The sequence below is a fragment of the Dryobates pubescens genome, chromosome 8 (assembly GCF_014839835.1).
Source record: "Dryobates pubescens isolate bDryPub1 chromosome 8, bDryPub1.pri, whole genome shotgun sequence".
Taxonomy (NCBI): Eukaryota; Metazoa; Chordata; class Aves; order Piciformes; family Picidae; genus Dryobates; species Dryobates pubescens.
The window spans coordinates 14,602,252-14,628,849 of record NC_071619.1 but is presented as its reverse complement, the minus strand read 5'-3'; the positions used below and the strand labels follow the sequence as shown (position 1 = coordinate 14,628,849).

Below are 26,598 nucleotides of genomic sequence, written 5' to 3'. Positions count from 1 at the left end.
GCAATACTTCGCTGTCTTTCTTCATACTTGGTGGCTTTCCCTTGTACTGTGTTGGTCCAAAATCCAAAACAAGATGTTACTGCTGGACACTGAATTTGTTATGGGTTGCCTGTTTTTGCTTTTTTAAATCAGTTCCAAACTGAGTGATCCAGTCTCTATACTAGTGTATGAATGATTGAAAGGTAATGATTTTATGTAGAGCACACTAACGTATGTGCACAGTATCACAGAATTGCAGCATGATTTGGTTTGGAAGGGACCTTTAAAGGTTATCTAGCGCAACTTTCCTCCAACGATCAGGGACATCTTCAACTAGATAAGTGGTGATAGTCTTTCCAAGTTGGATTTGTACTTTGATCTCAGTGAGCCCTTTAAAAACTTTAAGGGTACATGAGCTTTTCTAACGTAATGGAATGGTTTACCTCTTTTCTCCTAGTAATGGTTACAGGTTGGGGGCAGGGGTTCTTTTCTTTAATATAGTAATTGTATATGAATTTGACAGTGCAGAGTACATCATCTCCAAAAGAAGCTGTAGTCAGATTTGCCTGGTTTTGATGTTTAATCAAGATTCTTAGTTAATCTCTCTCTCTCCAGAGTAGCGATGTTGTCATTGCTGGTCATTGGAGAAACTGGTGAAATACGTAGTGTTTATTCATAAGACTTGATAAAATTACCTGTAGTTCTTGTGCCCAAGTAAACTGGTGAATAAAACCATTTTAATAACATGAAATTTCATACAAGGTTTTAGCCCCAATTCTAGACTGGATTATGATAGCTATGCTGCCTTGTAGGAGATTACAAGAATGTATTCACTCTACAGACAACTTCAGGAAGATAGAAAAACCTAGAATTTCTTCTGCCTGCAGCTCTGATCATCAGAAATCACAGGAAGAATTCCTGACCCAGATGTTACAGCACCTGCTGCTGTGCAGATGAATTAAGAAGTTGATAAGGGTGGTTTCTCCTTCAAACACATATCCTCTTGAAGTCACCTTGTTCCAAAACTGAAAACCTTTAAGTCTTACATTAAAGAAACACCACAGTAACAACCTCCCGTACAGGACTTCCCATCATCCTTTGGGCTGCATAAGCTTTTGCTTTTGTATTGCTTGAGAGCTTGACAATAGTGTTTTAAAAGGAAGCAAAATAACAATGTGTAACATGCTGCTGTTTGAAAACTTCATAAAGACAATCATCAGCTCTGCCCTTCAGGTTTCCCAAGGTTTAGAGATACGGATGTTAAAAATACAATGCTAATTATTTTTAGCTAGACACTTTCTACCTTGAAAGAACTTGAGTTGTTCATGTGGTAACCAGCAATGTTACTTGCAGCTCTGTTTGAGGGAGGGAAAACTAGACTTTCCAGATGGGGATTGAGTTGTTCTGCTTCCTCAATCTAGGGGGGAAAAAAAAAGTAAGCTAGAAATAAGCATTTATTTACTAACTTGTCAGTAATAGAAGGCAACTCTTAGAACAGTGTTAGTTGTTTTTTGCTATTTTTCACTTGAAGATTAATGACTTAGTAGTCTTCGTTATTTTCCAAACTCCCTTTTGGTCTTTGCCGTCTGAGTCTAGATAAGCTATAACTGATACAGACTACTACAGTAATCACTCAAAATTATTAAGTCTTCAGTATCAAAATGGAAAATAATGAATTTGGATAAAAGCTTATGATAACAAGGGTTGACTTAAGTCTTAGAATTCAGTCTTAATTAAAATTTTCAGTATTAATTGGGTTAGCATTATTTGGCATATTGAAATTGTGCTGTTCTGGGAAGTTCTCATTGTAGGAAAAAATGCAAATGGTAGAGTTTTTTACTGATCTGTTTGCTTAAGTTACACAAGCCCAAGTCTGGAAGAATGAACTTAGTAAAACAGCATATCCAGGACTAAGGTTTTGGGCTATTTTTAAATTCTTTTTAAACAATTGTTCTCTTCTTAAGTTCTTCTCCATTATCTAAGAGGAAGAAGTCAAGGTTTTAGTAAACGTTGCTAGTAACTTTTAAAGGTGTCAGCAGGTGTGTTGTGGCAATCTCATCTTCATTTTATTACTTCAATACTGGTATACACTCTGCACTACAATGCTGTATAAGTATAAGCATACATATTAGCAGGTCTCTCAATGTGACCATTAGTGACTGCTTAGAAAAATACACGGAAATGGTGTGGTTTTGAATTGCAAGCCATATCCTGCCAACTAATTGTGTTAGATACTGCTGATTTATTTCTGTGAAATTGATGATAAATTTGCATGCACTTCAGAAGTTTTAGAAATAAATATTCCATTATGGTACACATAACTTGTCTTTGCAAATCTGTGAAATACACAGATATTAAACAACTAGCACCACTGAAACTTGGCTTGACTCTTCAAGTTGCCTTTCTCTTTTTGAGACATCTTTTGACAGTATTATTTGCGGTCATACAACAGTGGAGCTTCTGCAGTGGTTGCTATTGAAAAATGAGTGCAGTGGTATGAAAATGGATATGCCAGACTTCTTTCTGAACTGAATTTAGCACATACTGCATATTTTCATACCACAAATAGCTAGTCTTTTAATTTTTATAATAGAAACTACTTTGTTTTCTGATAATGTGGAAGAATCAATTTGTGTTCAGTATGTGGGCTTTTATTTCAGTTGATTATTCATAGTGTATTTAGTTTATTCTTAGTGAATTCTAACAGTGCAGCAAAGTCTAATGTGTCTTGATTTGTGAGCACAAATAAGTGTATATCCCTGGAATCCTCAATATATTTCAACACCACTCAAACCATAAGCGAGCTAAGTAATTATTTTCAGGTATGTTCATATTTGGCTTCAAAATAGAAATTCTTTGTAATGGGATCCATCAGCATACTTACAGTAAATACTGTTTCCTTCAGATGAAACTTAAAAGGCCAAAAGAAACTGAGAAATAATTTTAAAGTGCATGTTTTGCTTTCAACATTTTCTTCCAGCCCATTTGCTTACGTGGATCCCTTGCATTGTAACATGGCCTATTTGTACCTTGAACTACTCAAAGACTCCCTCAACGAGTATGCATATGCAGCAGAACTAGCTGGCTTGAACTATGATCTCCAAAATACCATCTATGGGATGTATGTAAGTACCCAAATCAAGGAAGAGCATAGAGCCTTAAAACTACTTCCACTCATCAAGATTTTTATATTGATTTGATGGAAGGACTACTACTTAAAAAATGGGTCTAAGGCTGTACTCCTTTTGGTCTTGGTTATTAACCATCCTTTCTTTAATTTGAATTTTAAGTTGAATTTTATTCAAAGCCTTCAACAATCTTTCCATTCATATTAAGCAAATTTTCTTCTTTATTTTTATACCATTAATTAGTTGTAAGATTGGTTCTTCCATTAAAAAAAAAAAAAAACAACAAAAAACAAAAGAAGACGAAAAAAGCAACCCTAATCCAAGCTTAAATATTTATCTCAGTTTCTCAAATACTTTCATGCTGTTAAATAAAATGGTACACTTCAGCTTTCCTATTCAAGAACTACTACTGATCATGAGGCTGCATATACATACTCTTCAGTCATGTTTCTTCATCCATTACTTTGTCACTGCTTGAGGTATCAAAGCATTTCTTTTGTTTTTCTTTTTGTTAGTCGCTACATTTATGCTGATCCTCTCCATTGCAACATGACATACCTGTTTATCAGGTTATTGAAGGATGATTTAAAAGAGTATACATATGCAGCACGCCTCTCAGGTTTGGTCTATGGCATTGCATCAGGAATGAATGCAATACTTGTAAGTAAGAAAAAAAATGCAGGAGGAAATGAAACAGCTTGGGAGTTGTTGAGCTTGGAGAAAACATTTGACTTCTGCATTTCTAAATGAGATGGCTAATGTTTTTTTTTTCCCTTGCATATATCTCATGAATTAAAGGCAAAGCAAAACTGTATTTTAATCAGTACTGAGTGATATATTTAAAATTGCAATGTCTTGTGGACATGTGTGCAGTGTAATGATTGCATTCTAGTTCACATTTCTACTTGCTTGCACGATTATCTTGAGTGGTAATAATTGCTGGTTTCTACATAAAAAGATTAACTTTCCTGTTGAGTGAATCTCAGCATTACCAATTTTGTTGTTACTCTCTAATTCTGCTGTAGTGAGCTGTGGAAATATGTTGTGCATGGGTTCCTTAGAATGCAATGCTAGATACTTATGGCTTCCCCTTATTAGTGTTTGGTTTTATTACACATTTTATAATGTGTTTTTAAAAGCTGACAATACTCACTTGATAAATACTAATATGGTGATAAATGGTTATTTCTTACTCAGCTTCTGTGAGATTCATGGTAGGTGATTTTTAATAGTGTCTCTTTAAAATCTGTTAAAAACTTTTATTAAACATAATTTTATACCAAAAATTTGTTTTAAATTTCCTATAGAATTAGTATTTTCCAAAGCATCTTAGTAAAAGAATGTGCTATATATTGTCTTCACATTTTCTATATGAAAGAGGGTGCTGCAATTTCTTGGTTTTGGTGGTGGTTTTTTGTTTGTTGTGTTTATTTTTCAATCCAACACAAATTTCATTTCCTGGTAGCATTCACTGAACTTACTGCAAACTTAATTATCTGTTCTCAGTTTCAAAACTTGCTGATGCTTCCATATACAGAGTTGATTCCTTTAAAAAAAAATATTAAAAAGAGGTGTGCACATATGTAATTTTGTTCATTTTTAGTCTGAGTTTAGAAGCTTGTGGTTATTTTAGTTTTTAGCGGGGTTTTTTTGTAGAGTATTTGTATTCTTTGTAATTACAGATTGTATTTTCATGTATTAAGTAAATTTACTCTGTTTTGATAATCTGGGTACATCTTTTCTATATCATGGGAAGTCTTATAGTCAATAGGTGCAATTGTACAATGTTGATACTTCAAGCAAGGACAGATACTATACTGAGAATCACTCACAGTGATTGTTGAACAGTTTGGGTGCTAATGCTGTTTAGGGTTCTAATGCCATTTAGGATACCAACCTTTGTCATAATTTCATTTACACTAGCTTTCTCTTCAAAGTCATGTTTCAGGTCTGTTTCATCAACTATAGAAGAAAGCATTATTCTAATCAGAAAATAGGAATTAACCTGCATGTTGCTTTGTGTCCTAAAAATTTAGTTTTGTCCTTAATAATTAAACAGCACAAATAATTAAACTCCTGTTTCAAGAGCAAATTCTGAAGGGTTTTCATTCCCCCAAAAGGCTTTCTAATGCCTTTTTTCATTAGAATAACTTTCTGTATGTTGCTGCAATCATGTAGTAATTTGTAAGTTCCTGTGTTGTTTTTTTCAATGGCCAGGTTTATTTTGTGTATACTTTGACAAAAAATGTGCATGATCAGATCAATATCTCATTATGCTTGTAGACTAACTAACTACCTTGGTGTTTCAGCCCAGTACCATCCTGGCTATGAATTGTGCTGCTGTTGACAGTACCCCTTTTCTTACAGTAGTGTTTACTTCCACAAAGTATTTTTTTGAGCCACAAGATGAATATGAATCAAGGTTAAAAAATTGGGGAGAATATTTAAGAAGACTTTGCATCTAGATTTCTTTACTAAAATGAGAAACCTAGAGTAAAACAAATTCAGCACCCCAAATGTACAGTTTACTGACTGGACTGAATACTTGCTAATGATTAAAAATACATATTCTGAGTACAGTTTGCTTACATTAACAGGAATTGACATGAATTCTCTACATTCATAACTCCTGAGAGTATGTGCAGTGTTACATTTGTCAGTTATCTGTTGGTGGGTAAAGGGATTTTATTTCAGAATAAGTTAATGCTGAATAATGTTGAGTGGAGAGTAAGTGTTGAAAAATGTATTCTTCACTGAATTATACAAGGCTTGAAAATTGTTTTATTCTTTTATCTTCCACGTTTAAAGCAAATTATGCATTTTTTTCCCCATAGCTTTCTGTAAAAGGTTATAATGACAAGCAACACATCTTGCTCAAGAAGATCATTGAGAAAATGGCTACTTTTGAGATTGATGAGAAACGATTTGAAATTATCAAGGAAGCGGTAAGCCGCATGAGAAATCTACAGTTTGGATTAATTCAAAATTGAGTGCATTGACTTGAAATGAAATCTGAGGGCTGGTTATCCGTGGAAATACAGAGTGAAATTCTGCCTCATTCAGACTGCAGACGTTTTTTTTTTTTCACTCTGGTCTTTTTTTGTGGCCATGGGTTCCCTGGAGTGTTCATATTACATCCTCTGGTTAAACATAACTGGCCCTGAAATCTTCTTTCACTTTTCTTGTGATTGATCAAGGGATTGTGACTTGCTTTGATAGGAGAGAAATCTAAGAAGGGGTCAAGGGGAAATTCTTAACTTTATATCCTGTTTTGTCATTTGGAAAGGCTCCCATGGGATCTAGGCATAAAAGAAGGTGAAAATGGATGAAGAGGGAAAAGAAATGTTGAAAAGATTCACAGCATTTCTTCCCTCCAGATGTAAAGAGAAGCTCTGCTCCTGGGCAAAGATCCTGTGATGCAAAAGCTTAAGTACATGCTGATGTTTGGAAGTCTGACTTCCTAAATATAATGACAGATGTGTATATATATGGAATGCATGTTAGATTATTTTTGTTCAGCTTCTGAAGTAAATTTATGAACAGTGATTACATTTCCTAGGCAAAGAAAAGGTAATTGTTCTGGTGCTTTCTTTAGGGCAAGACAGAGGTAAAACAAAGGAAATGAACAAATTAGATACTGACACTCATCGCAATGAGTTGTGATGGAGGTGTAAATGAGTACACAAGGATTAGATGGGAACAGGCTGACTTCAGGCCCAGAAAGCTTGCAGGTAGTCCGCAGTAAATGAGAGAGCTAAGGCTGCAAGAAGGATCGGCCCAGAAGGCTTGCAGGTAGTCTGCAGTAAATGAAAGCTAAGGCTGCAAGAAGGATCACTCCATGCTTGATAGAGTTTTAGTTTAATCATCTGCTGTTGGTGATATTTGAACATGTGATTGGCCTAGACAGACACCAGGGCCTTCTTTAGTTCATTACTCTTTCGTAGGAAATTCTAAACAGGTGGACATCAGACATGAGGTAGATTTATTACAGCAGCACTTTATTTAGGGCCGTGTATCTGGGATACATGAATTATCTGAAAACTTTATCTGGATGTGCCAAATGACGAAGTAAAAAACCCACAACCTACATGTATGTGAAGGATCTGTTATGAATCATTTTCTTTAAGGTGTTTCCCTGCTTGAATTTTGTTTCTGTGTTACGTATGTTTTGTCATTTCATAGACTTGCGTTACATAGGTGTTTTGTGTATGTAAAATAAGGACGAAATACAAAAATGGTGGGAGATTGCAGTTTCCCCCTTGTGTGTACATCTAACAGATAAGGGAGATAACAGCTTTTTTCTTCAGTTTGGAACAGATAGAAGGTTGCACCCTCGACTACTTCATGCTCACCGTTTCTCACTCATGTGCCCTGAAATCGGTAACTTTTCTCCTGTTTTGGAAATGATCCCAGCTATCCAGAACTATTAGCTTGCACTTTCCAGTTCCTCTGGTAGAGGAGAAAGGTTTTACTTCTTTTGTAAACATGCAGCTGGATTCTCAAGGAGTTTCTTTGGTGAAGCTTACCTCGTACCTCTTTTATCCTGGCACAGAGTGCAAAGAATTTCCCAGGTGCTCCTGTGCTTTTCTCTTCAGTCAGACAGGGAAGCAGCTTTCCTATTCATGATGCTCTCTTCACCTCCCCAGATGGTCATCACAGAATGTCTGTTTCCTTGGTCGAGCAACTTGATCTAAATACTTAGGTCTGATGGCATTAATTTAATTTCCAGTCATTAATTTTATGGAGAAGTTTGATTTCATGTTCGTTTTATCTCTCTTAATGGTTACTGCTTAATCCATGGGCTCAGAAGCTCACATTATTACTAAGGTAATTTAACACAATTTTTGAAGAGGTCTAACAAGCAAGAGAACATTCTTGACATTTGAAGTGTATGTTTTTGATGGTACACAAAGTCAAGAGTACAAGATTAATATTTTATGTTTAGTAATAGAGTTCTGTAATTTGAACTTTGTTATTTTGTTTTAGTATATGAGATCACTTAACAACTTCAGGGCTGAACAGCCTCACCAGCATGCAATATATTATCTCCGACTCCTGATGACAGAAGTTGCTTGGACCAAAGATGAATTAAAAGAAGCTCTAGATGGTAATTCTCTGCCACTTTGAGACTTTATTATTTCTGGTTTTGTTTACAGAAAATGTCTTGTTACTAAACTAATGAAGGTACCTATTTTGAACTCTGCTCATTATTCAAGTAAAGCCCCTGCAGTACCAGGCTTGAGCTGATGCAGGTGGATGTCAGTGCCTTTGCAGGTGTTCTCCAGTTTCCAGAAAGAATAGCATTTCAGGCAGATAGTTCAGTACCCCAAAAGGCAAAATTTGCAGGTAAAAATTCAGGCAAAACTCAAATGGGAAGTTCAGGTTGGGTATTAGGAAAAAATTATTCACAGAAAGGGTTATCAGGCATTGAAACATCCTGCCCAGGGAGGTGGTGGAGTCACAATCCCTGGAAGTATTTAAAAGGTATGGACGTGATGCTTAGGAACATAGAATCATAGAATCAACAAGGTTGGAAAAGACCTCAAGGATCATCAAGTCCAACCTGTCACCCAACATGATTTAGTGGCTTAGCGGTGGTGGTGGGTTATGAGCCTGGTTATGGTGAATCTAATGCTTAACCATAACTGCTAAAATAATTTGGTTTTAGTTGACACCTTGCAGACACATTGGAATGTATTCGCACTGTACTTCCCAATGTGTTTTTTACATTGTCAGGGAATCCTAACTTGTTTCTGTAGATAATACAGTAAAAAGATAGAATATGTGTGAAAGATGGAATATTGTATTATGGTTCTTGACAAAGAGGAAGTGCCCCACAGTATTTGGAGGAAGAAGAAACTTCAGATTAAGATACTTAACTGATTAAAGTAAGAGCAGAACTCTTCCCTACCTTTATCTTGCTGTGTTACAACAAAAGGCAGTTATTGGGGCAATTTACAAATTATCTTGTAATACCTTTTCTGAATGCACCCAGACATTCTTTTCAAGAAGAATGTCTGCTTTTGTGTTTATTTGAGGGGGTGGATTCAGAATACATATGCATAGTTGTGAAAGACTGCCACAGGCCATACTGTTGGAAATTGTGGCACCTAAAACTGCTTCATTGAGATTGACTCCTTGGGTGTCTTGTGTGCACACAGGGGTGTGGGTTTTTTTCTGCAGCATTGCTCCAGGATAAAAATACGGTTGTTCAGTTGAATAGTTGCAGGCATCCCTGAGATGTGCAGTCATCCCAGTTTTGCCTGTGAAGTCAGTGACAGAACTAATGCTGATTTTCATGGCAGTGGGTTCAGCTATATATAGGTCATTCCTGTTTTAATGACTACTGGATTTTGAAAAACAGGAGATTGGATGTTCCATATGTAATTTGTCTTTATAAGATTAATACTACTGTAGTCAGCATAAGAGTGACTAAAAATGGAATTCTGGAAAGGAATGCTGTCTACTTAGCACTGCTGAAAATCAGCTTGAAGTACAGAGGTTTCCATGATTTCACTTTTTCTCTTTTCCTCTCTTGCACTCAGTGTGATTGTAATCTTTTGCACTGTTAATAATCCATTCTTGAAGTGAAAATTAAGGTTAGGAGTATGTAACAATAAGACGTTGATTAGGAATTGGAAACATATGGAAATGAATTTTTTTACTGTTGGTCAGTTACCTCTTTTAAGAAAAAGATAGACTGATAAGCACAGTATACGTGTTTCTGATATAAATCATAGATCTGTTAGATATGTATGCATCCCTCACTGAACAACCAAGTGACCTCATAGCTCTGATTGCATTTGTCTTTTCAAAACACTTGTGAAATACTACACTATTGCTTTTATTTTAGTTGAGAAAATAACAAAAAGATAAATTAACAGATTTGGTGATATGGTGTTGGTATTGTAGAGTAAGGGAATTAATAATAGAGATAAGCACTGCTTCCATTCAACCATCCTTCCTCTTTTACTCCATTGATTCTATATGTTAAATTATACTTTGCATTATATATGAAATCTGCTTTGCAAAGACAGACTAGTGCACAATGTGTGCATATGTGTACTCTGGAAAATACTGCAAAATATTTTTCTTGTGTATTGTTTGTTACAAAGGTACAATCAAAACACCATATTAGAGTTGACATTCTTTTCTTAGTTTAGATGGTAAATGCACAGTGTGCTTCTTGAGTGCTGCTTGTTTAGTTAATAACTAAGGCTTTGCCTGGAACACCACCTGAATGATTGCAGCTGTTTTCTCTGCAGAATGAATGTTTGTTCAGTGTGATTGGGAAGAAGGCTTTTTTTCCTTTTTTTTTTTCTATTTAACTTTTCATTTGGAACCTGTGTCAGACCATATGTGAATTCTAAGCGAAACAAACTATGATGAGTACTGATAGTTAGACCTGGATGCTTTCCAATGTTACATTTTTAAGGAGAGATTATTATTTATTTATTTCATGATGATGAGTTTCTCCTCCTCTAAGGAATGCAGCATATCTAGCGATGAATTAGGGATTTCTTCATGTTAAAATGTATGTAATTGATTTAACTGTGTAAATATCTATTCTAGATGTCACTCTTCCCCGCCTCAAGGCCTTTATAGCTCAGTTGTTGTCACGGTTACATATTGAAGCTCTTCTCCATGGCAATATAACAAAACAGGTTGGTGTGATGCTTTTTTTTTAATAAAACAATTTTTTATTCAAAAGCAGCAATAAAAATGGGAGAGTAGTTTAATCTCAGATGTTAAAGCAGTTTGGTCATGTGGTTTCATTATTTGACTTGGTATTTTGTTTTTATATGTGTGTCATGGTGTCATTTTTTTCTACTTTGCATTTATTAGGCTAATTTCTGCCTTGTTTTGCTCTTCCAGGCTCAGTAACAAAGATAGACTAACCTTTTGCATGTTTTTGATAAAATCACTTGTGTTGTGAGTTTGTGGCAGTGCAGACTTAAGAGTTTGTAGCAAATTGTAGTTTCCCATATGCAGGCTAGAAGAACAGCTAACCCTTAACACAGTTTTTGAAGTTAAAATATGTTAAATTAAGGTAGGATTAAATTGAGGTGGGGATTGGTTTCTTCTCCCTAGTACAAGTGATAGGATGAAAGGAAATAGCCTCAAGTTGCACCAAGGGAGGTTTAGATTGGATGTTTACTGAAAGGGTGGTCAGGCATTGGAACAGGCTGCCCAGGGAGGTGGTGGAGTCCCCATTCTGGTAAGTGTTCATAGAACATACAGACATGGTACTTAAGGGCGTGGTTTAATGGCCATGGTGGTGTTAATTCAACAGTTGGGCTCTGTGATCTTAAAGATTTTTTTCCTGAGTGAAACAATTCTATGATTCTGTCCCTGAATGAAGTCATTGCTTTTTACTTTTTCCCTACCATTTATGATTGTTAATTATTGGTTTAATCCATCAAATAAAAGAAAGTATCTGGGCAGTGACTCCTAGTACTACTGGCATGTCAAAGGAATGTGTGAACCTAACCATTGATTTGTTTTCTTAAATTCCATCTGCTGAGATGTCCTTTGTTTTGCAAAGATCCATTGTAGGTATCTTATTTTCAAACTCTGAAAGATGAGTACATCAAAGTGCTGAAGGGAAAGGAAAAAAGCTTGTTGAACTTTAATTTCTGAAGTGTTGGAGAGGAGGAGTAGTAGTTAAACATGTAGGCAAGATAAATGTAAAAGAAAAACCCACCAAACCCTTGTCCCCCAAGCCCCTACTTCCTGTCATCTACTTCTGTGTTTTTATTTAATTACAATATCCCTACTTTATATTCCTGGCTTAATTTATTTTCTTTTCTCTCTTGTCACCATCAAAAATGGGAAAGTGCTGCCCTGCTGTTACGTACAGAATGAATGACTGTTGGAAATCCTCTTGTGTTTTCCAGGCTGCATTAGGAATTATGCAGATGGTTGAAGACACACTCATTGAACATGCTCATACAAAGCCACTCCTTCCCAGTCAGCTAGTGAGATACAGAGAAGTGCAACTTCCTGACAGTATGTCAAACAATTTTAACACTTTTTAATGCATATTGAATTGAGAGTCTCTGTTTGTTAATGAATTTAAAATAATTACTCTGTTGCTAGGAGTTTGTTTTCAAAATGAGATTATTTTAAACTTCAATCAAGCCACATCCTAATTATATCTTTACATTTAATAAGATTCTACACTAATTTGTCATCTTTCTGATACACTAGAAAATTAATTTTACTTCATTTTCAATCCATGTGTGTAAATTGGACTTCTTGGAGCTTGGAACTAGGTGATTGTTAAGGTCCCTTCCAGACCAAACCATTCTATGATTATGTTATTCAATCCTAATTCACTTGGTATGATTTGTGTCTGTTCTCTGTAACAAATAGCATACGTGTTTGGGTAAGCACCATTTGAGCACTTTGAGTGTTAATTGCCCATTCAGTGAAGGATTATCCTAAAAGACTGTTGCATTTTGAGAAAACAGAAAGCTCTTACACAAGTAACTTCTTTGTTTTCTGACATATAAATTATTTTGGTCTTATAGTGTCTATATATGATTTTACTAATACTATGCAAAAGAAATCATATATAAGAAAGTTGCTTTAAGGAATTGCTGGGAGTTACACAGAAGTGATAACATATGTAGCTACAGCCAACGTCTGTTACATATATTTGATCATCAGCCTATGGAAACTACCGTATATAAAAGAAGTTACTGGTATTAAATGCTGAATTATTTTTAATGTTCATAAATATTTCTGACAGATTGTCCTTTGTAACTACACAGCAGAGGTAGTGCAGAATTCCAGCCCAATTCCAAAAATATTTGTTTGAGGAGAGGCAGACGGTTTCAGTTTACTTAGTGATACACTCAAGCTGCAACAATTCATTGTCTTTACTTGTTTCATGAAAAGTGTGCTGTAAGTGGAAATTCTGCTTTAACAGTCCTAACCCATTCATTATAATTTCCTTTAACAAGTGATAGACCCCTTCTCTAGAGACTTTCAAAACCCACCTGGATGCATTCCTGTGCAGTCTACCCTAAGTGATCCTGCTTTGGCAGGGGGGTTAGACCCGATAATCTCTTCAGTTCCCTTCCAACCTCTAATATACTGTGATTATCTTTCTTAATTGTGGACAATAAGAAAGTACATATTTATGAACTGAAAACTTTGTCTTTCAGGAGGTTGGTTTGTATATCAACAGAGAAATGAAGTTCATAACAATTGTGGAATTGAAATATATTACCAAACAGACATGCAGAGCACTTCTGAGAATATGTTTCTGGAGCTCTTCTGTCAAATTATCTCAGAACCGTGCTTCAATACTCTTCGCACCAAGGAACAATTAGGTAAGTTTTCCCCTAGTGATTATGTGTCTATATACAGACATGCAGGCATATTCATACACTTACATGAGACATGTTGGGGTGTTCTTTCCCTGCTTAGTGAATGCCATTTAAAGGGCACTTAGTAAATGTAAATTGTTTTAACTGCTGATGACTCAAAGGAATGTTACTATTCACACACTCTAAATTGAGAAGAAGCAAGCCTGAACTATCTGAAACCAACTCTGGTTTAAAAGAAGTTTGATCACTGTACAGAAAATTTCTTATCTAGATTTTTTGCCAAAAGGACATTTAGATCAGTTCCCGACATTTCAGATCTTAAAACTTCAGTTTGGTCTTTCTACTTCTGTCTCTACTCCCAAGTGCACTTGATGGTTCATAAGCCCTGTCTTAGGAATACTGCTGTGAGGTTAAATGTAAGCTGCCACATTGGTGAAGACTTAAATGCATTCCAGGTTTTTTAAGAATACAGCTGTTTACCAATAAACACAAATAATTGTTACCTGAACCAGTAAGACTAAGAACAGGGTAACTTGCAAAAACAGGGACTTTGCATGGCTGTTTCCATACTTAAGTGCTAAGGAGGAGGAAGGAGTACTGTTATCCCAATGGTGAGAAGTGGGTGAATGTCTGAGTGCCATGACTACCCAGGCTATCACCAAGATTAGACATTTTGTGAGCAACTAGCAGATGCAGCCCTCATCATAGGGATTCTAACTGTTCAGGTGTCTCCTGAAAATAAGGCAGAATCCAGGTTATTTAGCAGATTTTTGGAATGTGCTGGTGGCAGGTTTTGTATAGAAATTGGAGGAAAAGGCTAAAGAAGAGGTGAGGAACCAGTGAGGAAGAACTGGGTGAGTTTGTCCAGCACTGTCTAACTGACAAATGACAGAGTTCACAAGATACAGGAGGGAAGACAGTAGAAATCCAGAAAAATTCAATAAGCTTCATTGACTGTTAACACTGTCTCTGAGAAAGTAAAGGGAAGAAGAAGAAAAAATTAATGAATTACAAGTATGCTAAGCAGTAGAAGTAGTGACAAGAACTCACGCAATAAATGCTTTAGCAGTATGAATAAGAGAAAAAGTCTGTGGTGGGAAGGAATAAGTCAAAATGGTTTATGGTGGCTTTGTTGGTTTTCACTTCAAATGTCAACTGTGACCAGATGACTTCCAAAATAAATACCAGTGATCAAAGTCCAAGGCTTACCTTTGAACAGGAAAATAACAGATTAAAGGTTGTTCAGGTAAATTAGAAGCTTTTAAAGAGTTTGAGGATGATGAACTCTATATCAAATTATTTCAAACAAACAAAAATGAAATTACAAAATCCTGAAATTTAGAAGTCTTTTAACTGAGAAGTTGTGGATTATAGGTGAGGTACTGGAAAAATACACATGGATAAATGCTATATGTTTCGTTTAAGGAGGGAGAGAGGCAGGGAAATTACAGAAGTGTCAGCTTAATTCTAGTTCATGGAATATACAGCATAAGTTATCAAACTGGTTCCAAATTCATGGAACATAACTAAGAGACTATTACTTGACCAACCTCAAGTCAAACTGGTTTTCACATACAAACAATTTGGCTGGCTGGAAGTAATGATGTCATATGTGTCTTCTTGATAGTATGAAGACATGTAATAGTCCCAAACAGGACCTTTGAGATCATCAAGTCCAACCTGTCATCCAACACTATCTAATCAACTAAAGCATGGCACCAAGCGCCCCATCCAATCTCTTCCTAAACACCTCCAGTGATGGTGACTCCACCACCTTCCTCCCTGGGCAGCCCATTCCAATGGCAAATCACTCCTTCTGTGAAGAACTTCTTCCTAACATCCAGCCTAAACCTCCCTAGACACAACTTGGGACACTTCTCTTGTTCGGGTGCTGGTTGCCTGGGAGAAGAGACCAACCCCAACCTGGCTACAACCTCCTTTCAGGGAGTTGGAGAGAGCAATAAGGTCTCCCCTGAGCCTCCTCTTCTCCAGGCTAAGCAACCCCAGCTCCCTCAGCCTCTCCTCACAGGGCTTGTGCTCCAAACCCCTCACCAGCTTTGTTGCCCGTCTCTGGACATGAGTGGCTTATTTTGAAAACCTGCACTATGTGGTTTACAATACAGAATTAAACAGCATAAAGTTGCATCCTTGTCAAACATGGCATGTTTGACAAACTTAATACTGGAACAGGGGATTGAATTTAATTTTTGACTATTGTTACTTTGTCAAGGTTACATTGTGTTCAGTGGTCCTCGTCGGGCAAACGGCATACAAGGACTAAGATTTATTATCCAATCTGAAAAGCCACCACACTATTTAGAAAGCAGAGTTGAAGCATTCTTGAAAACTATGGAGAAATGCATAGAAGATATGACAGAAGAGGCCTTCCAAAAACACATCCAAGCTTTAGCAATTCGTCGTCTAGACAAACCAAAGAAACTGTCTGCAGAGTGTGCTAAATACTGGGGAGAAATCATTTCCCAGCAGTATAACTTTGACAGAGGTAAGACAAGTTATAATTCCTTTAAAATAGAATGGGTTGTTTGTCTACACTTCCAACTGTTGAGTGCCATATCCACTTGGGAATCATAGAATAGTTTTGGTTGGAAAAGACCTGTAAGATCATTGAATCCAACCATCAATCTAGCACCACCATGGCAACTGAACTCTGTCCTGAACAACTCACACTTTTAAATAACTTGTGCATATATTTTCTTTTTTCCCCTGTCATATGTGTCCTTAAGTTGTATTTATTCCTTCCCTGAGAAAATACTTTGTTTGTTTGAGAGCTACTGACAAGGTTTCATGCCTGAATATAAGGAGTAATGTGGAAACCTTATTCCCTCAAGTACTCTTTTTGTGTCTGATGAAGCAGTTTAATTTTTCTTTGCCTTAAGTGTTCCTCTTTTTACCATACTTGGATTTGTATTATCTCTCTGGAGTTTCTTACTCCTAGCTGTAGGCTTATCTTTCATATCTACATCCCACTCAACTTATTATTTCCTTTGACTTTTGTATCTTTAATTCCTCTCTACCCACTGGTAATTTTATTTCATTAATGATTCTAATGTGACTAGAATTATCAAAATCATAAATTCACATTTCAGCCTTAAGAAGTGAGAGGGTTTTTTCTTCAGGAGGTTACATTTTTATTTTTAGTTGGTTTACTTCATTTGAAATGTTTCTCCCAAATGTCATCCATTTTCCAAACTGTGTTCTGTTGATTCCCTCTGCTCCCCATGTAAGAACTTAATTACTTACAGCCTGCCTCAAGGACTTGCCAGCTGCATATTGTGCATGCATTTCTTTTTGATCTTCCTGCTCTAGCCCAAAGAAGAGCAAGCAGGCCTAAACCAAAAACCTTCTGCCTCTGCAGCAATATTGCATGATTAATTCATTACAATTTAATTTATACAAAGTGATGTAGCTACTGAGACCTATTGTCCCCAGGTATCTTAAAGGTGATTATTCCTTAATGTGTGATGTAGGCACTATTAAAGGTATATTCCGCTGAAGTACACCCCGTTAAAAGTCATCTATAGTTCTGTCTGCTTTAAAAATGTGTAATGCTGATTTGAAGAAGAGAAACAGGCATATCTCTTTTTTATCTATTGAATAATTTAAGAATGCAATCAGTATTCTTCAAACATGCATTTTTTAGGAAATCAAATCAAACAGACTTACTGAAGTGCAATTTTCTGCCAAGCTTCCAATGACACTTTCAGTGATGCGAGCATTAGCTTGAAAGTTAACAGTGAAAAGCATATTATTTGCAGTAAATTACAGCATATTAATTTGAAAAAGAAGTGAGCTAATAACCAGCAAGCCATTGCAGACTTGTTTTAATTTTTACTGTTGTTGTGCAGATAACATTGAAGTGGCTTATCTAAAGACCCTGACCAAGGATGATATTATACAGTTCTACAAGGTAAGTTAGTCATGTAGCTAACACATAGATACAACTGGATGTTATTTGTGTGAACTATGCTTATGTCTGGTTTAGGCATATAATAAATGTATAAATACTGGAGGATTGCTTTTTGTTATATGTGGGTTTTTTGTTTTGGTTTGGTTTTTTGTGGTAGTTTAGGCTGGGTGACTTCTGCTGCTACCACACAAGATACCTCTTTGGTGCGCCGGGTGCCCAGTCCAGTGGGTGGACGTGGGAAGTTATGTATTTCATTCCCATAATGTCCTGCTCCCTATAAAAACACCTGCAAAGTCTTTCACTTCCTCTTTCTTCCCTTGCTGCCCTCGTGGGAGATGCTCCCTGTCTGGTAGTGGAGGGGGAGTTAACTCAAGGCCTTTTAGGCCTGGCTAGGCTTAATGCCTAGAGGAAAAGGGAAAGGGCAATCTCAGATCTGGCCAGCTGAGATTAGCCTAACAGTGGAGGGGGGGAAGAAAGAGCCCTGGGGGGTTTGGGTGTACCCTCAGGTGGGGAGAGGGGAGTGTTGGGATGCTTCTGGGTATGCTTTGGGGTCTCCTTTTGTCACTGTGCTTGTGGTTCTCTGTAAAACATTCACTGCTTTTCCATTTAAACTTTCCATTACTTCTGCAATCCATTTGTGTGAGTCTCCTTTTTTTTGCCCTGGTGGGAGGCAAGGGAGGATCTGCCTTCCAACCCACCACAGTTTTGTTTGGGGGTTTGTGTTGGTTGGTTGGTTGGGTTGTTTTTTTTATACTGGCTCTTACTCTCATTTATACTTTATTTGTGAATAAAAAATATGCTACTGTGTGACCAAGCTTAGCCAAAATTACAGATTTGTGCTTTTAATTTTTTTTCTTCAACCAGTAAATGAGTCACACTTTTTGTGTGCATGAATTGTGAACGAAACAGAAACTTTTAAAGCTTTCTTCACTGTAAATCAATCCTCATTTTTTATTGCCCCCCTGCTTTGGGGGCTGTTGTAGTTGTAATAGTAGCCCCTGATAACGGAATGCCACTGGGTGACAAAGGTAGGGACACAAACCCTGCCACTGCTGAATTCCAGAAATGCAGAGAGTAGAGAATCTCATAAATCCTCTCAGAATTCCTTTATTATAGCATTGTAGAATCCCCAGCATTACAGAGTTTGAGTCCCACTTAAAAAGAAGTCCTGGAAGCCCTTAACAGAAGAAGTAGCAAACAGAAGTAGAAGTCTCGAGTATCTGTCTAGCAGCATCCCCAAACCAAAGCCCTAGCTGAATTCCCTAACCAAAAATCCCTAGAGAAGCCCTAACCCCTCAGTGTCCCTAACCAAATATCTATTGCCCAAAGTACCTGAGTTTTATATGCTTTCTTTATCTCTCACATTGGCCCATCTAACCAGTGGGATTCAGCCATGTGTATAAACTAAAGCTCATTGTAATCAAAGATGCCAACATGTAAGGAGGAATAAAACTGCCACATACATAAACTAAATGCATTCTTCCATTGAAATGAGCCAGCATGTAAGGGGGCTGGTTTGTGCACTATGTTGTTCTTGGCTCACATGGAATGTTATTATTTTGCTCTTTGCAACATGCAATTGGTCAGCTAGAAAGTATTTTGCAATCCCATGCAGTGTGCATGTGTCCCAGCTCTTGTTTGCAGAACAGTGGCTGCAACGTTTTTCTTCTTCCTTTCATAGCTAGGTAGGACAAAGGAACAGCTTACTGATGCAATAATTGTGCACTGCTACTCAGCATAAAGTTGCTAGATAGATACCTAACAGAAACAATAATGGAGGAGTCCATCCCTCCCTCCCCCCCAGTAAATTTAGTCTCATTCTTTATGGTTTATGACAAATTTAATAGTCGGTGATAGCTCACTATACTGCAAAGTGTACACATTGTTTATTACAGAGCATTAATAGCTAATGGAATGCTTTGAAAAATAATGTAGAGCTGTCTCTTTGGAATCTACTATTGGATAAAAAAAATTCTGAGTATATTTCAGGCATTGGAATGGGCTGCCTAGGGAGGTGGTTGAGTCACCAACCCCCTGGATGTGTTTAAATGTTGTTTGAATGTGGTACCTGGGGATATGGTTTAAGGGTGAACCTTACAGAGTAGGGTTATCAGTTGGACTTGGTGATCCCAAGGGTATTTTCCAACCTGAATGCTTCTGTGATTCTCTATGTGTCTGTGTGTTCGTTCTTGCTTCCGTGGTGCGAGGGTTAATGTCTTTCAATACAATTTCTCTTTTGTGCTCTATCTTACCCTTTTCACTGTCCAAGAGAAGCTTTATATTACTGCCTGTTTTTCTGAGATTTAGTCTTAATGCTTAAAACTGCTGATTCTTTACATGGCAGAGCAAACAATAAAATCTTTGTTTTGTGGGTTTGGGTTTTTTTTAATTGTATGATAGGATGATTGAAAATACACAGCAAATACAAACTGAGTAAATGGATTTTCAGCAGCTGTTGTTTAATAAGTGATAACTGGAACAAGTATCCACGTTCTGGTTTTGTAGGAATCTGTACTATTTTGCTTACACTAATGCTCATTATGTGATTATCCAGTATTACAGAGCAGAAATAACTGTCTAGATTAGTGAGCTAGTCCAGCTGAATTTAATAATTGTGTTCAGGGTGATGTACTTCCAGAAAGCTGCTAGGGATTGGAAATTCTGCAGGGATTTTAGGTTGCATTCCTGATACCATGATAGTTAATGTCTGAATTTCCATTATTTTCAGTTTTTCTCAAAACAATACATTAATTCCTTGATTGTTAAATAATTCTAAGTATTGCATGCATTGCTTTCAATAATTTTGGAAGGGACATCCCAAAATTCATCCCACATTATAGGGATTAAATTCAAATCCTCTTACTCTTTTCTTGTTTAATAAACATAATGTCTGAGTCATATTTCCCATACCTGAAGGACTTGATGGTTTTTTTTTACTGTAGGTATTGTTGGCAATAGATGCTCCCAGAAGACACAAGGTATCAGTACACGTCCTTGCAAGAGAAATGGATTCGTGTAAGTATTGTGCTAAATATAGTGTGTAATAAATTCCCATTCAGGCAAATCCTAGATAAAGGCAGCCATATTTAATGGTAAAAGTGCACTATAAGAACAACTGAATTCTGGAGATGACATACCTTTCAGAGGAAAAAATATTTGGTTTTATAGTTTTTCCTCTCATGGATGCTTCAGATTTTCTGATTGTGACCAAGTTCTTCAGTGACCCTGAAACAACCCATCTTCAGCCACCGCTAAAACAGTGTATCTTAAAATAGCACTTCTTTTTTAAATGAGGTATTTTAAAACAAACATAAAACTCTGTAATAGTCCTGCAGGGAAGAACAAAACTAGGATTTGCAGTTACCAGCACAGTGTGGTGGGGTTATTTCCGAACATGCAATGAATGTCCACAATTTTATTCAAGCATCCTCAGAGATAAAAACCAAACATCATCAGTAAACAAACAGCGGGCAGCACTCTGGCAATGCCAAACATTGTATTTTAACTTGTGAAAGACAAAGTTTATTTGGATTTTATTTTCAACTAATCTGGATTATTTGTGCAGTGTAAACGGTGTTGTTCCATTTTATAATTTGGTCAGGAAAAGGTTCAAAGGTTTCTGGGTAATACAAATAAGCTAAGAGGAAAAACTTCTATGTTGTTTTGTGCAGATTTTTTACCAGTTTATACTGGACTTAAATTCTAACCTGTAACTGGTTGCAAAATCAAGAGTATTGAAGTCTACTGTGCACAACAGAAAGAAGCAGGTAGCTGTGTGCCTGTCGTGAAACTCCTCCCAGTCTCAGAATGTTTTATTTTTATGGTACTGTGGAAATTACAGCTCTGCAGCTGAATAAGGAAAATTTGCTTCAAAGCATTTTTTTTCAGGTTTTGTGACTAATCATTGCTAAATAGAAATAGCTCTATACTTTTCCTATCCTATTCTAGTGTGTAGTAATTTCATTGCCGGAACGGTTTATTACTTGCTTGGAATGGTATCTTCCCAAGACAAGAGTGAGCATGGGAGACAACCTGACAATGTTTACTCTTAGAAAGATCATAGCAAGGTATTTTCTCCACATGCTCTGAGTCCTATACCATTTAATTTGTCATGTGGCCTCCTGTCTTTCATGAAAGAGAAATGGAGATTTTAATGCAGTTTCCATGAGTCCAAGTGAGCATTCCTCCAACTGTAGGCTCCCATCCTCAACAGTGTAAGACAAAGGAGGAAGGCCAAAAAGCTTCCCAGAGAGAACCCTTCCTCCTAGAGGCAGACATCCAGTTTTCTCTGAGAACAGAAAAGAATATGAAGCAGTAGAGATAAGACCTGGGTTTTTAGGAGGGGAAAGCATTTGGACTCCCAAGATTGAAGGTTAGGGTTGAAATATGAGCATGGAGATGGAAGAGAAGTTTAAGGAATTTAAGACTAGTTCTTATAGACAAGTGGATTGGATGCAGTAAGAATTTTCAAGGGGGCTCAAATAGAGCATGCATGGGGACAGGTAGAGAAGACTTGGGGTTGCTAGGCAGAATTTTGATACATGGAGTAAACCCAGCACTTCCATAGGCATATCCTTACTAAAAGATGTGCTGTTGTTCCATATGCCACTGATACTTACTCCTGTTCTCATTAATTGTACTGAAAAGCAGTTTGAAGTATTCATAGAACAGCAGATTAGCAGAGTTTATTCCTACATTCTGTTTATATGTCTTAGATAAATAAAAGCACACCTTCTCAAGTCTCAGATCATGGATTAAGCTCTTTGTATTTCTAAAAGCAGGCCTGGAGTGAGTATAAAAGCAAAATATTCAGAAAAGCTTATTTAGAGATATAAGAAAGGTATCTGTATAAATCACAGGTCATTAATATAAGGTATAATAACCATTTTATTATGTAAAAAGTACTAAAATAAAGTATGGTCCTGAATTAATTTTGATGATATTAAATAGGCCCTGTTGTTGGAGAATTCCCATGCCAAAATGATGTGAACCTGGCACCAGCACCACCATTACCACAGGTAAAAACCATCTTAAATAAAATATCATATATAAAGTCGTACATAAAATTCCAGAGTGTATTCTTAATATGGATGTTTGGTACCAATAGAACTTCTTGAAGTTCATGCTGTTGTGGGACTGATATTTCAGCTCCTTTCTACATGCATTGTCATGCTCTATAAGAACAGGGATTTTTTCCTGGTATCTTTCTTCACGGTCCCTTCTGTTACCTTTGTTACTTTTGTTCCATTGAAATGAAAGCTAATAGTAGAAGTAAACTCTACTGAGTCTCTACACTGTGGGGTAAATACAGATTGTTACTGGCTGAAAATACTGATTGTGTGTGGTTAGATGTGTCAGATGTCAAGAGAAGGATGTGTATGCATCAACAAATTTACTATCTTTCTTTTTTAAAAAACTAGCAATAGAACAACCCAATCTCAAACTACCACCAAAGTCAGCTCATGATTTTAAACCCCAGAATATTCTTGTGCATTCCTGTCAATGTGTAACCTGTGGAGGAAGCAATTCAACGAATTGTTACAGATTTCACTGTGTGGTTAGATACGATAGCACTGGGCCCTTACTGGACCTTAAATGATTGTTCTTGAAGAAGGATGGTATTGTTTGTCTAATAGATAATTTACTTTTCACAGTGTGGTAGTAGGTCTCTGTTCTTACTCAGTTGTTAAGGTAAAGTCATCACCGTGGGTGGCAATTTCTGTATGAATTTATTAGCCATTACGACTGAAATACTAAAAAGTTCCTTTATTACTGCAACTAAAAATCATATCTTATTGAATCGCTGTTGGTCCCATGATCTTACCTCTGATCATCAAAGGGCAGGTGGAATATTCTGAAGCAGAAATTGTAAATGAAAAGACAAGCTCTGCATTTATTTAAAGTTTCTGCTATCGTTAGAAATGCAATTACTGCCTCATAGCTATTGTTTTAAATGATCTACAGTAAACCTGAAACCATTTACTTTGTAAGAAATAATACTCTATATTCTGGGGAGAACTTGTAATAATGACATGTCAATTACTAATATGGTAGAAAAGAGTAGGAAATGTGTGTTCATATGTAGCTGTAGCAAGTGTTAAAAGCAAGGGATGTCTCACTTCTCTGATGAAAGATACTGAGCAGACCTTTTCTTGCATACGCTTCTTTGCAGCCAAGCGTGATTGAAAACATGACAGAATTCAAGCGCAGTCTGCCACTCTTTCCACTCGTGAAACCACATATCAATTTCATGGCTGCAAAACTGTGAAGAACCCCAATTGGATGAAGAAATGCAAATGATCAGTACTGACATGGTTTCAGGGGACTTCATGAGGAACATTAGGATAACTGGTTCTGTCTGTTATGAAAGTCCCAAATTCCTTCTCGGTTCATTTGACATTAGCTGTGTGTTAGGGATAGAGAGTATACAAAAATCAGTTGTGGTCATGTGTCATTTATATTTCAAGACAACCTGTTGAAAACCAAAATCAACTGAAACAATAAAAAAACCTTGTAGATGCAATATATTTTTCAAAGAGTATATCCCTTCAAATTTTCATTTTGATAAAAGAACCCTCCAGAGCAAACAAAATTGCTTGAACTACCCTTGTCACTCCTGAAGAACATTATTTAGTATCCCAATAATTCTCTTGCTGGAGGCTGGAGGGGGTGAAAACAGCAGGTCCCTTTTGGGATGAGGTCAACAATTTTTCTTAAAAATAGAGACTTTCACATTTTTTTGGAAGTGGTGTGTTGAATGATATTTTTAATTGAACCTTAATGTAGCCAACATATTTTCTATTTAAGTTTTATGAAGACCAGTGTGGGTGGGAAATAAAGAAAGGAAGAAAGAAAAACATTCTTTAAAAAAAAAAAAAAAAAGGACAATTGAAAACATGGTAATAAATGAGAGAATTGTCTTAATGAGAACAAGTGAAGGTGTGGGCATGATTTTAATCTTTCTATACGAATTTGAGGACATTTTATATTAAAACTAGTAAAATGCTGGAAACACTTTAATAGGGCATCTTATTTTTGTTACCAAAAGCGTTGTCCCAGTCTCTTGATACTGTTAACACCACGCTCGTTTTTTTCAGTGTTACTGTGAATTCTTTCTGTTTGGTACACAAAGTACTTTATCTGGTGCCATTTTTTGGTTTTAATTGTGCATGTACTGATGGAGAACTCAAGTCTGTTTTGCCTGATTTGTTGTTATGTCTCAGTCCAGCAGAGGATTTACTAGTGCAAATAACTTTAAGCACACATTAGTTCCTGAGCCGTTCTTGAGGTGAAAGTCACATAGGGGCTCTATAATGAAATAGAAACATCACTGTTCTGATACATCTGTGTGGGTCTTTTTTGTCCTTAAGGTAGGCATTTGGGACAGTGCGGTAGTTGGTGTTCAGTACTGCTACAGCACAAGGTGTGGTTCAGGTTACATCACTATATGTTGGTTCCTACTTCTTTTAAGAAGGCTGTGCAAACCCTGGAAGGATCAAGAGTTATGCTGAAATATTATATGTAAATATATTCCATAATTTAGTAAAAGGATAAAACAATATATGGTGTCTAATCTTCACCAAGTTTACTGGTTTCTGCTGAGTGGTTTTGTGTTTGGGATAGCCCCCAAATGGGAAAAGGTAAGAAAGCCTCTTATTAAATGCTAAGTTCTCCTGTGTGTTTAATGAACAGAATTGATGGCAGTTATTCATAGAGGATAGAGTGTGCAAGGCACAGAAGATACAGAATCTGATTATCAGGGGTGTTACTGCAAGTTTGCTTATTAAAAGAACCTGAAACTAAGGCCCTGATATGACACACAGGTTGTCATGTCAGAATCCTGGTATATTTGATAGGGTTATCCTGTCATTGAATCCATCTTCTTCCTTACAGTGGCTCCGAAACCAAATTAAATGAATGCTTGACAGAGTAAGGGCCGTAAGCTGTGTGTTTATCTGAGAGTCTTCTCTAACTGAATAAACACGGTGTACTTAAAAATTGTTTTAAAGGTTAACAGTACATGTTTCAACATCTCTTTAATAAATTTGATGGTAGTTTGTGATGTAACCTGTTGCCAAAGGAGACCACTGGCATTTTTTTTGTAGCCTCAGGAGAAAAAAAAATTAAGCAAAACCAGTAAAGGTGTCTCTGTTCAAAACATTTTCATGGATCCTTCAGATAAAATGAGCTTTTTAAGCCTCTTACATTTAACTTTTGTTTATAGTTTTCTTTAGTATAATATTTGTATTTAATATATATTAAAAGTTTTGACAGCATATTATAAAAAGATATATTTTGGGATTTAGTATTTAAACATACCACTCTTACGGTAAATAAAATGAAATAGCTTCTATCATGTTTAAAAAAATGAATATATATATTCATGGAAGCGCTATCAACTCTAAATTTAAATTATATAAATAAATTGGAATAACAGTGTATCTAACACAAGCTCACAAATCATGTTTTCCAGAGGGGGGAAAAAAAAACCCCACAAGATTTTAAAGTTCTGTGACTGGATGTGGAAACCCATGTCGTTTTCCAGCAACTCTTAATTGCTTTTAAGTGTTCTCCAGCATTTTACCAGTTTCTGAGTTTGATATAGCAGTAAATTTTTATAAACTCAGGCATACTAATGGGTTCATTTTAATGGATCCAAAGCTGCAGTGTCTACAAGCAATAAAAAACTACCTAGAATACACTGTAATTCAATTTTAGTGCTTGTTAATTCGTTTATGTAAGAAACCATAAATTATTATTACATAACTGTAATTTTTTGCAAGTGCTATTTTACGCAGTTGATGTGGAATTGGGTGCATGTGACACAGCCAGTATGACAGAGTGCTAGAGTTATTCTGTTTACAATAAACAATCTGAATTTAATGTTTGGAGTTCTTAATTTGTTTCATTGTAAGTTTTTGCATACTGGTACTGTTACATCTGTCAGTCTGTGCGTGTGTTTCATTATAGGCTAATTGTGGTTTTCTGCTATCCAGTTGCTTGGACTACTGAGGCTGAATAGTATTGCTGGAGAGGTGTTCCCAGTCACACTAGGGAAGTTGTAGAAGACTTCCCCATAACGGCATCCCACACCTTTTAGGTAGATTCACCTCTATTTCTCTCCGAGTGTATGAAAAACCTAATAATATAAAGGTAAAAATGCTTGCACAAGACAGGATTTTAATTACAAAAATCTTAAGTTGTAAATTCAGAGCATTGCTGCAGC

At 36.4% G+C, this 26,598-nt stretch overlaps 1 protein-coding gene across 2 annotated transcripts in view; it reads left to right on the top strand.

The window, feature by feature from the left end:
- Window positions 1–24,213, top strand: part of IDE (insulin degrading enzyme) — a 62,940-nt gene extending 38,727 nt beyond the window's left edge. Inside the window, exons 15-25 of one of the 2 annotated variants that reach the window (XM_054163525.1) lie at window positions 3,623–3,767; window positions 5,942–6,052; window positions 8,094–8,214; window positions 10,680–10,771; window positions 12,005–12,116; window positions 13,280–13,447; window positions 15,675–15,947; window positions 17,311–17,372; window positions 20,315–20,387; window positions 22,323–22,390; window positions 23,545–24,213. In XM_054163525.1, coding sequence (XP_054019500.1) covers window positions 3,623–3,767; window positions 5,942–6,052; window positions 8,094–8,214; window positions 10,680–10,771; window positions 12,005–12,116; window positions 13,280–13,447; window positions 15,675–15,947; window positions 17,311–17,372; window positions 20,315–20,387; window positions 22,323–22,390; window positions 23,545–23,640 — 1,321 coding nt within the window. In that variant the 3' untranslated portion in view covers window positions 23,641–24,213. Of the gene's footprint in view, window positions 1–2,959; window positions 3,105–3,622; window positions 3,768–5,941; window positions 6,053–8,093; window positions 8,215–10,679; window positions 10,772–12,004; window positions 12,117–13,279; window positions 13,448–15,674; window positions 15,948–17,310; window positions 17,373–20,314; window positions 20,388–22,322; window positions 22,391–23,544 lie in introns of both variants that reach the window. The other variant, XM_054163524.1, reaches the window with a different exon arrangement.
- The last annotated feature ends 2,385 nt before the right edge of the window (window positions 24,214–26,598 follow it).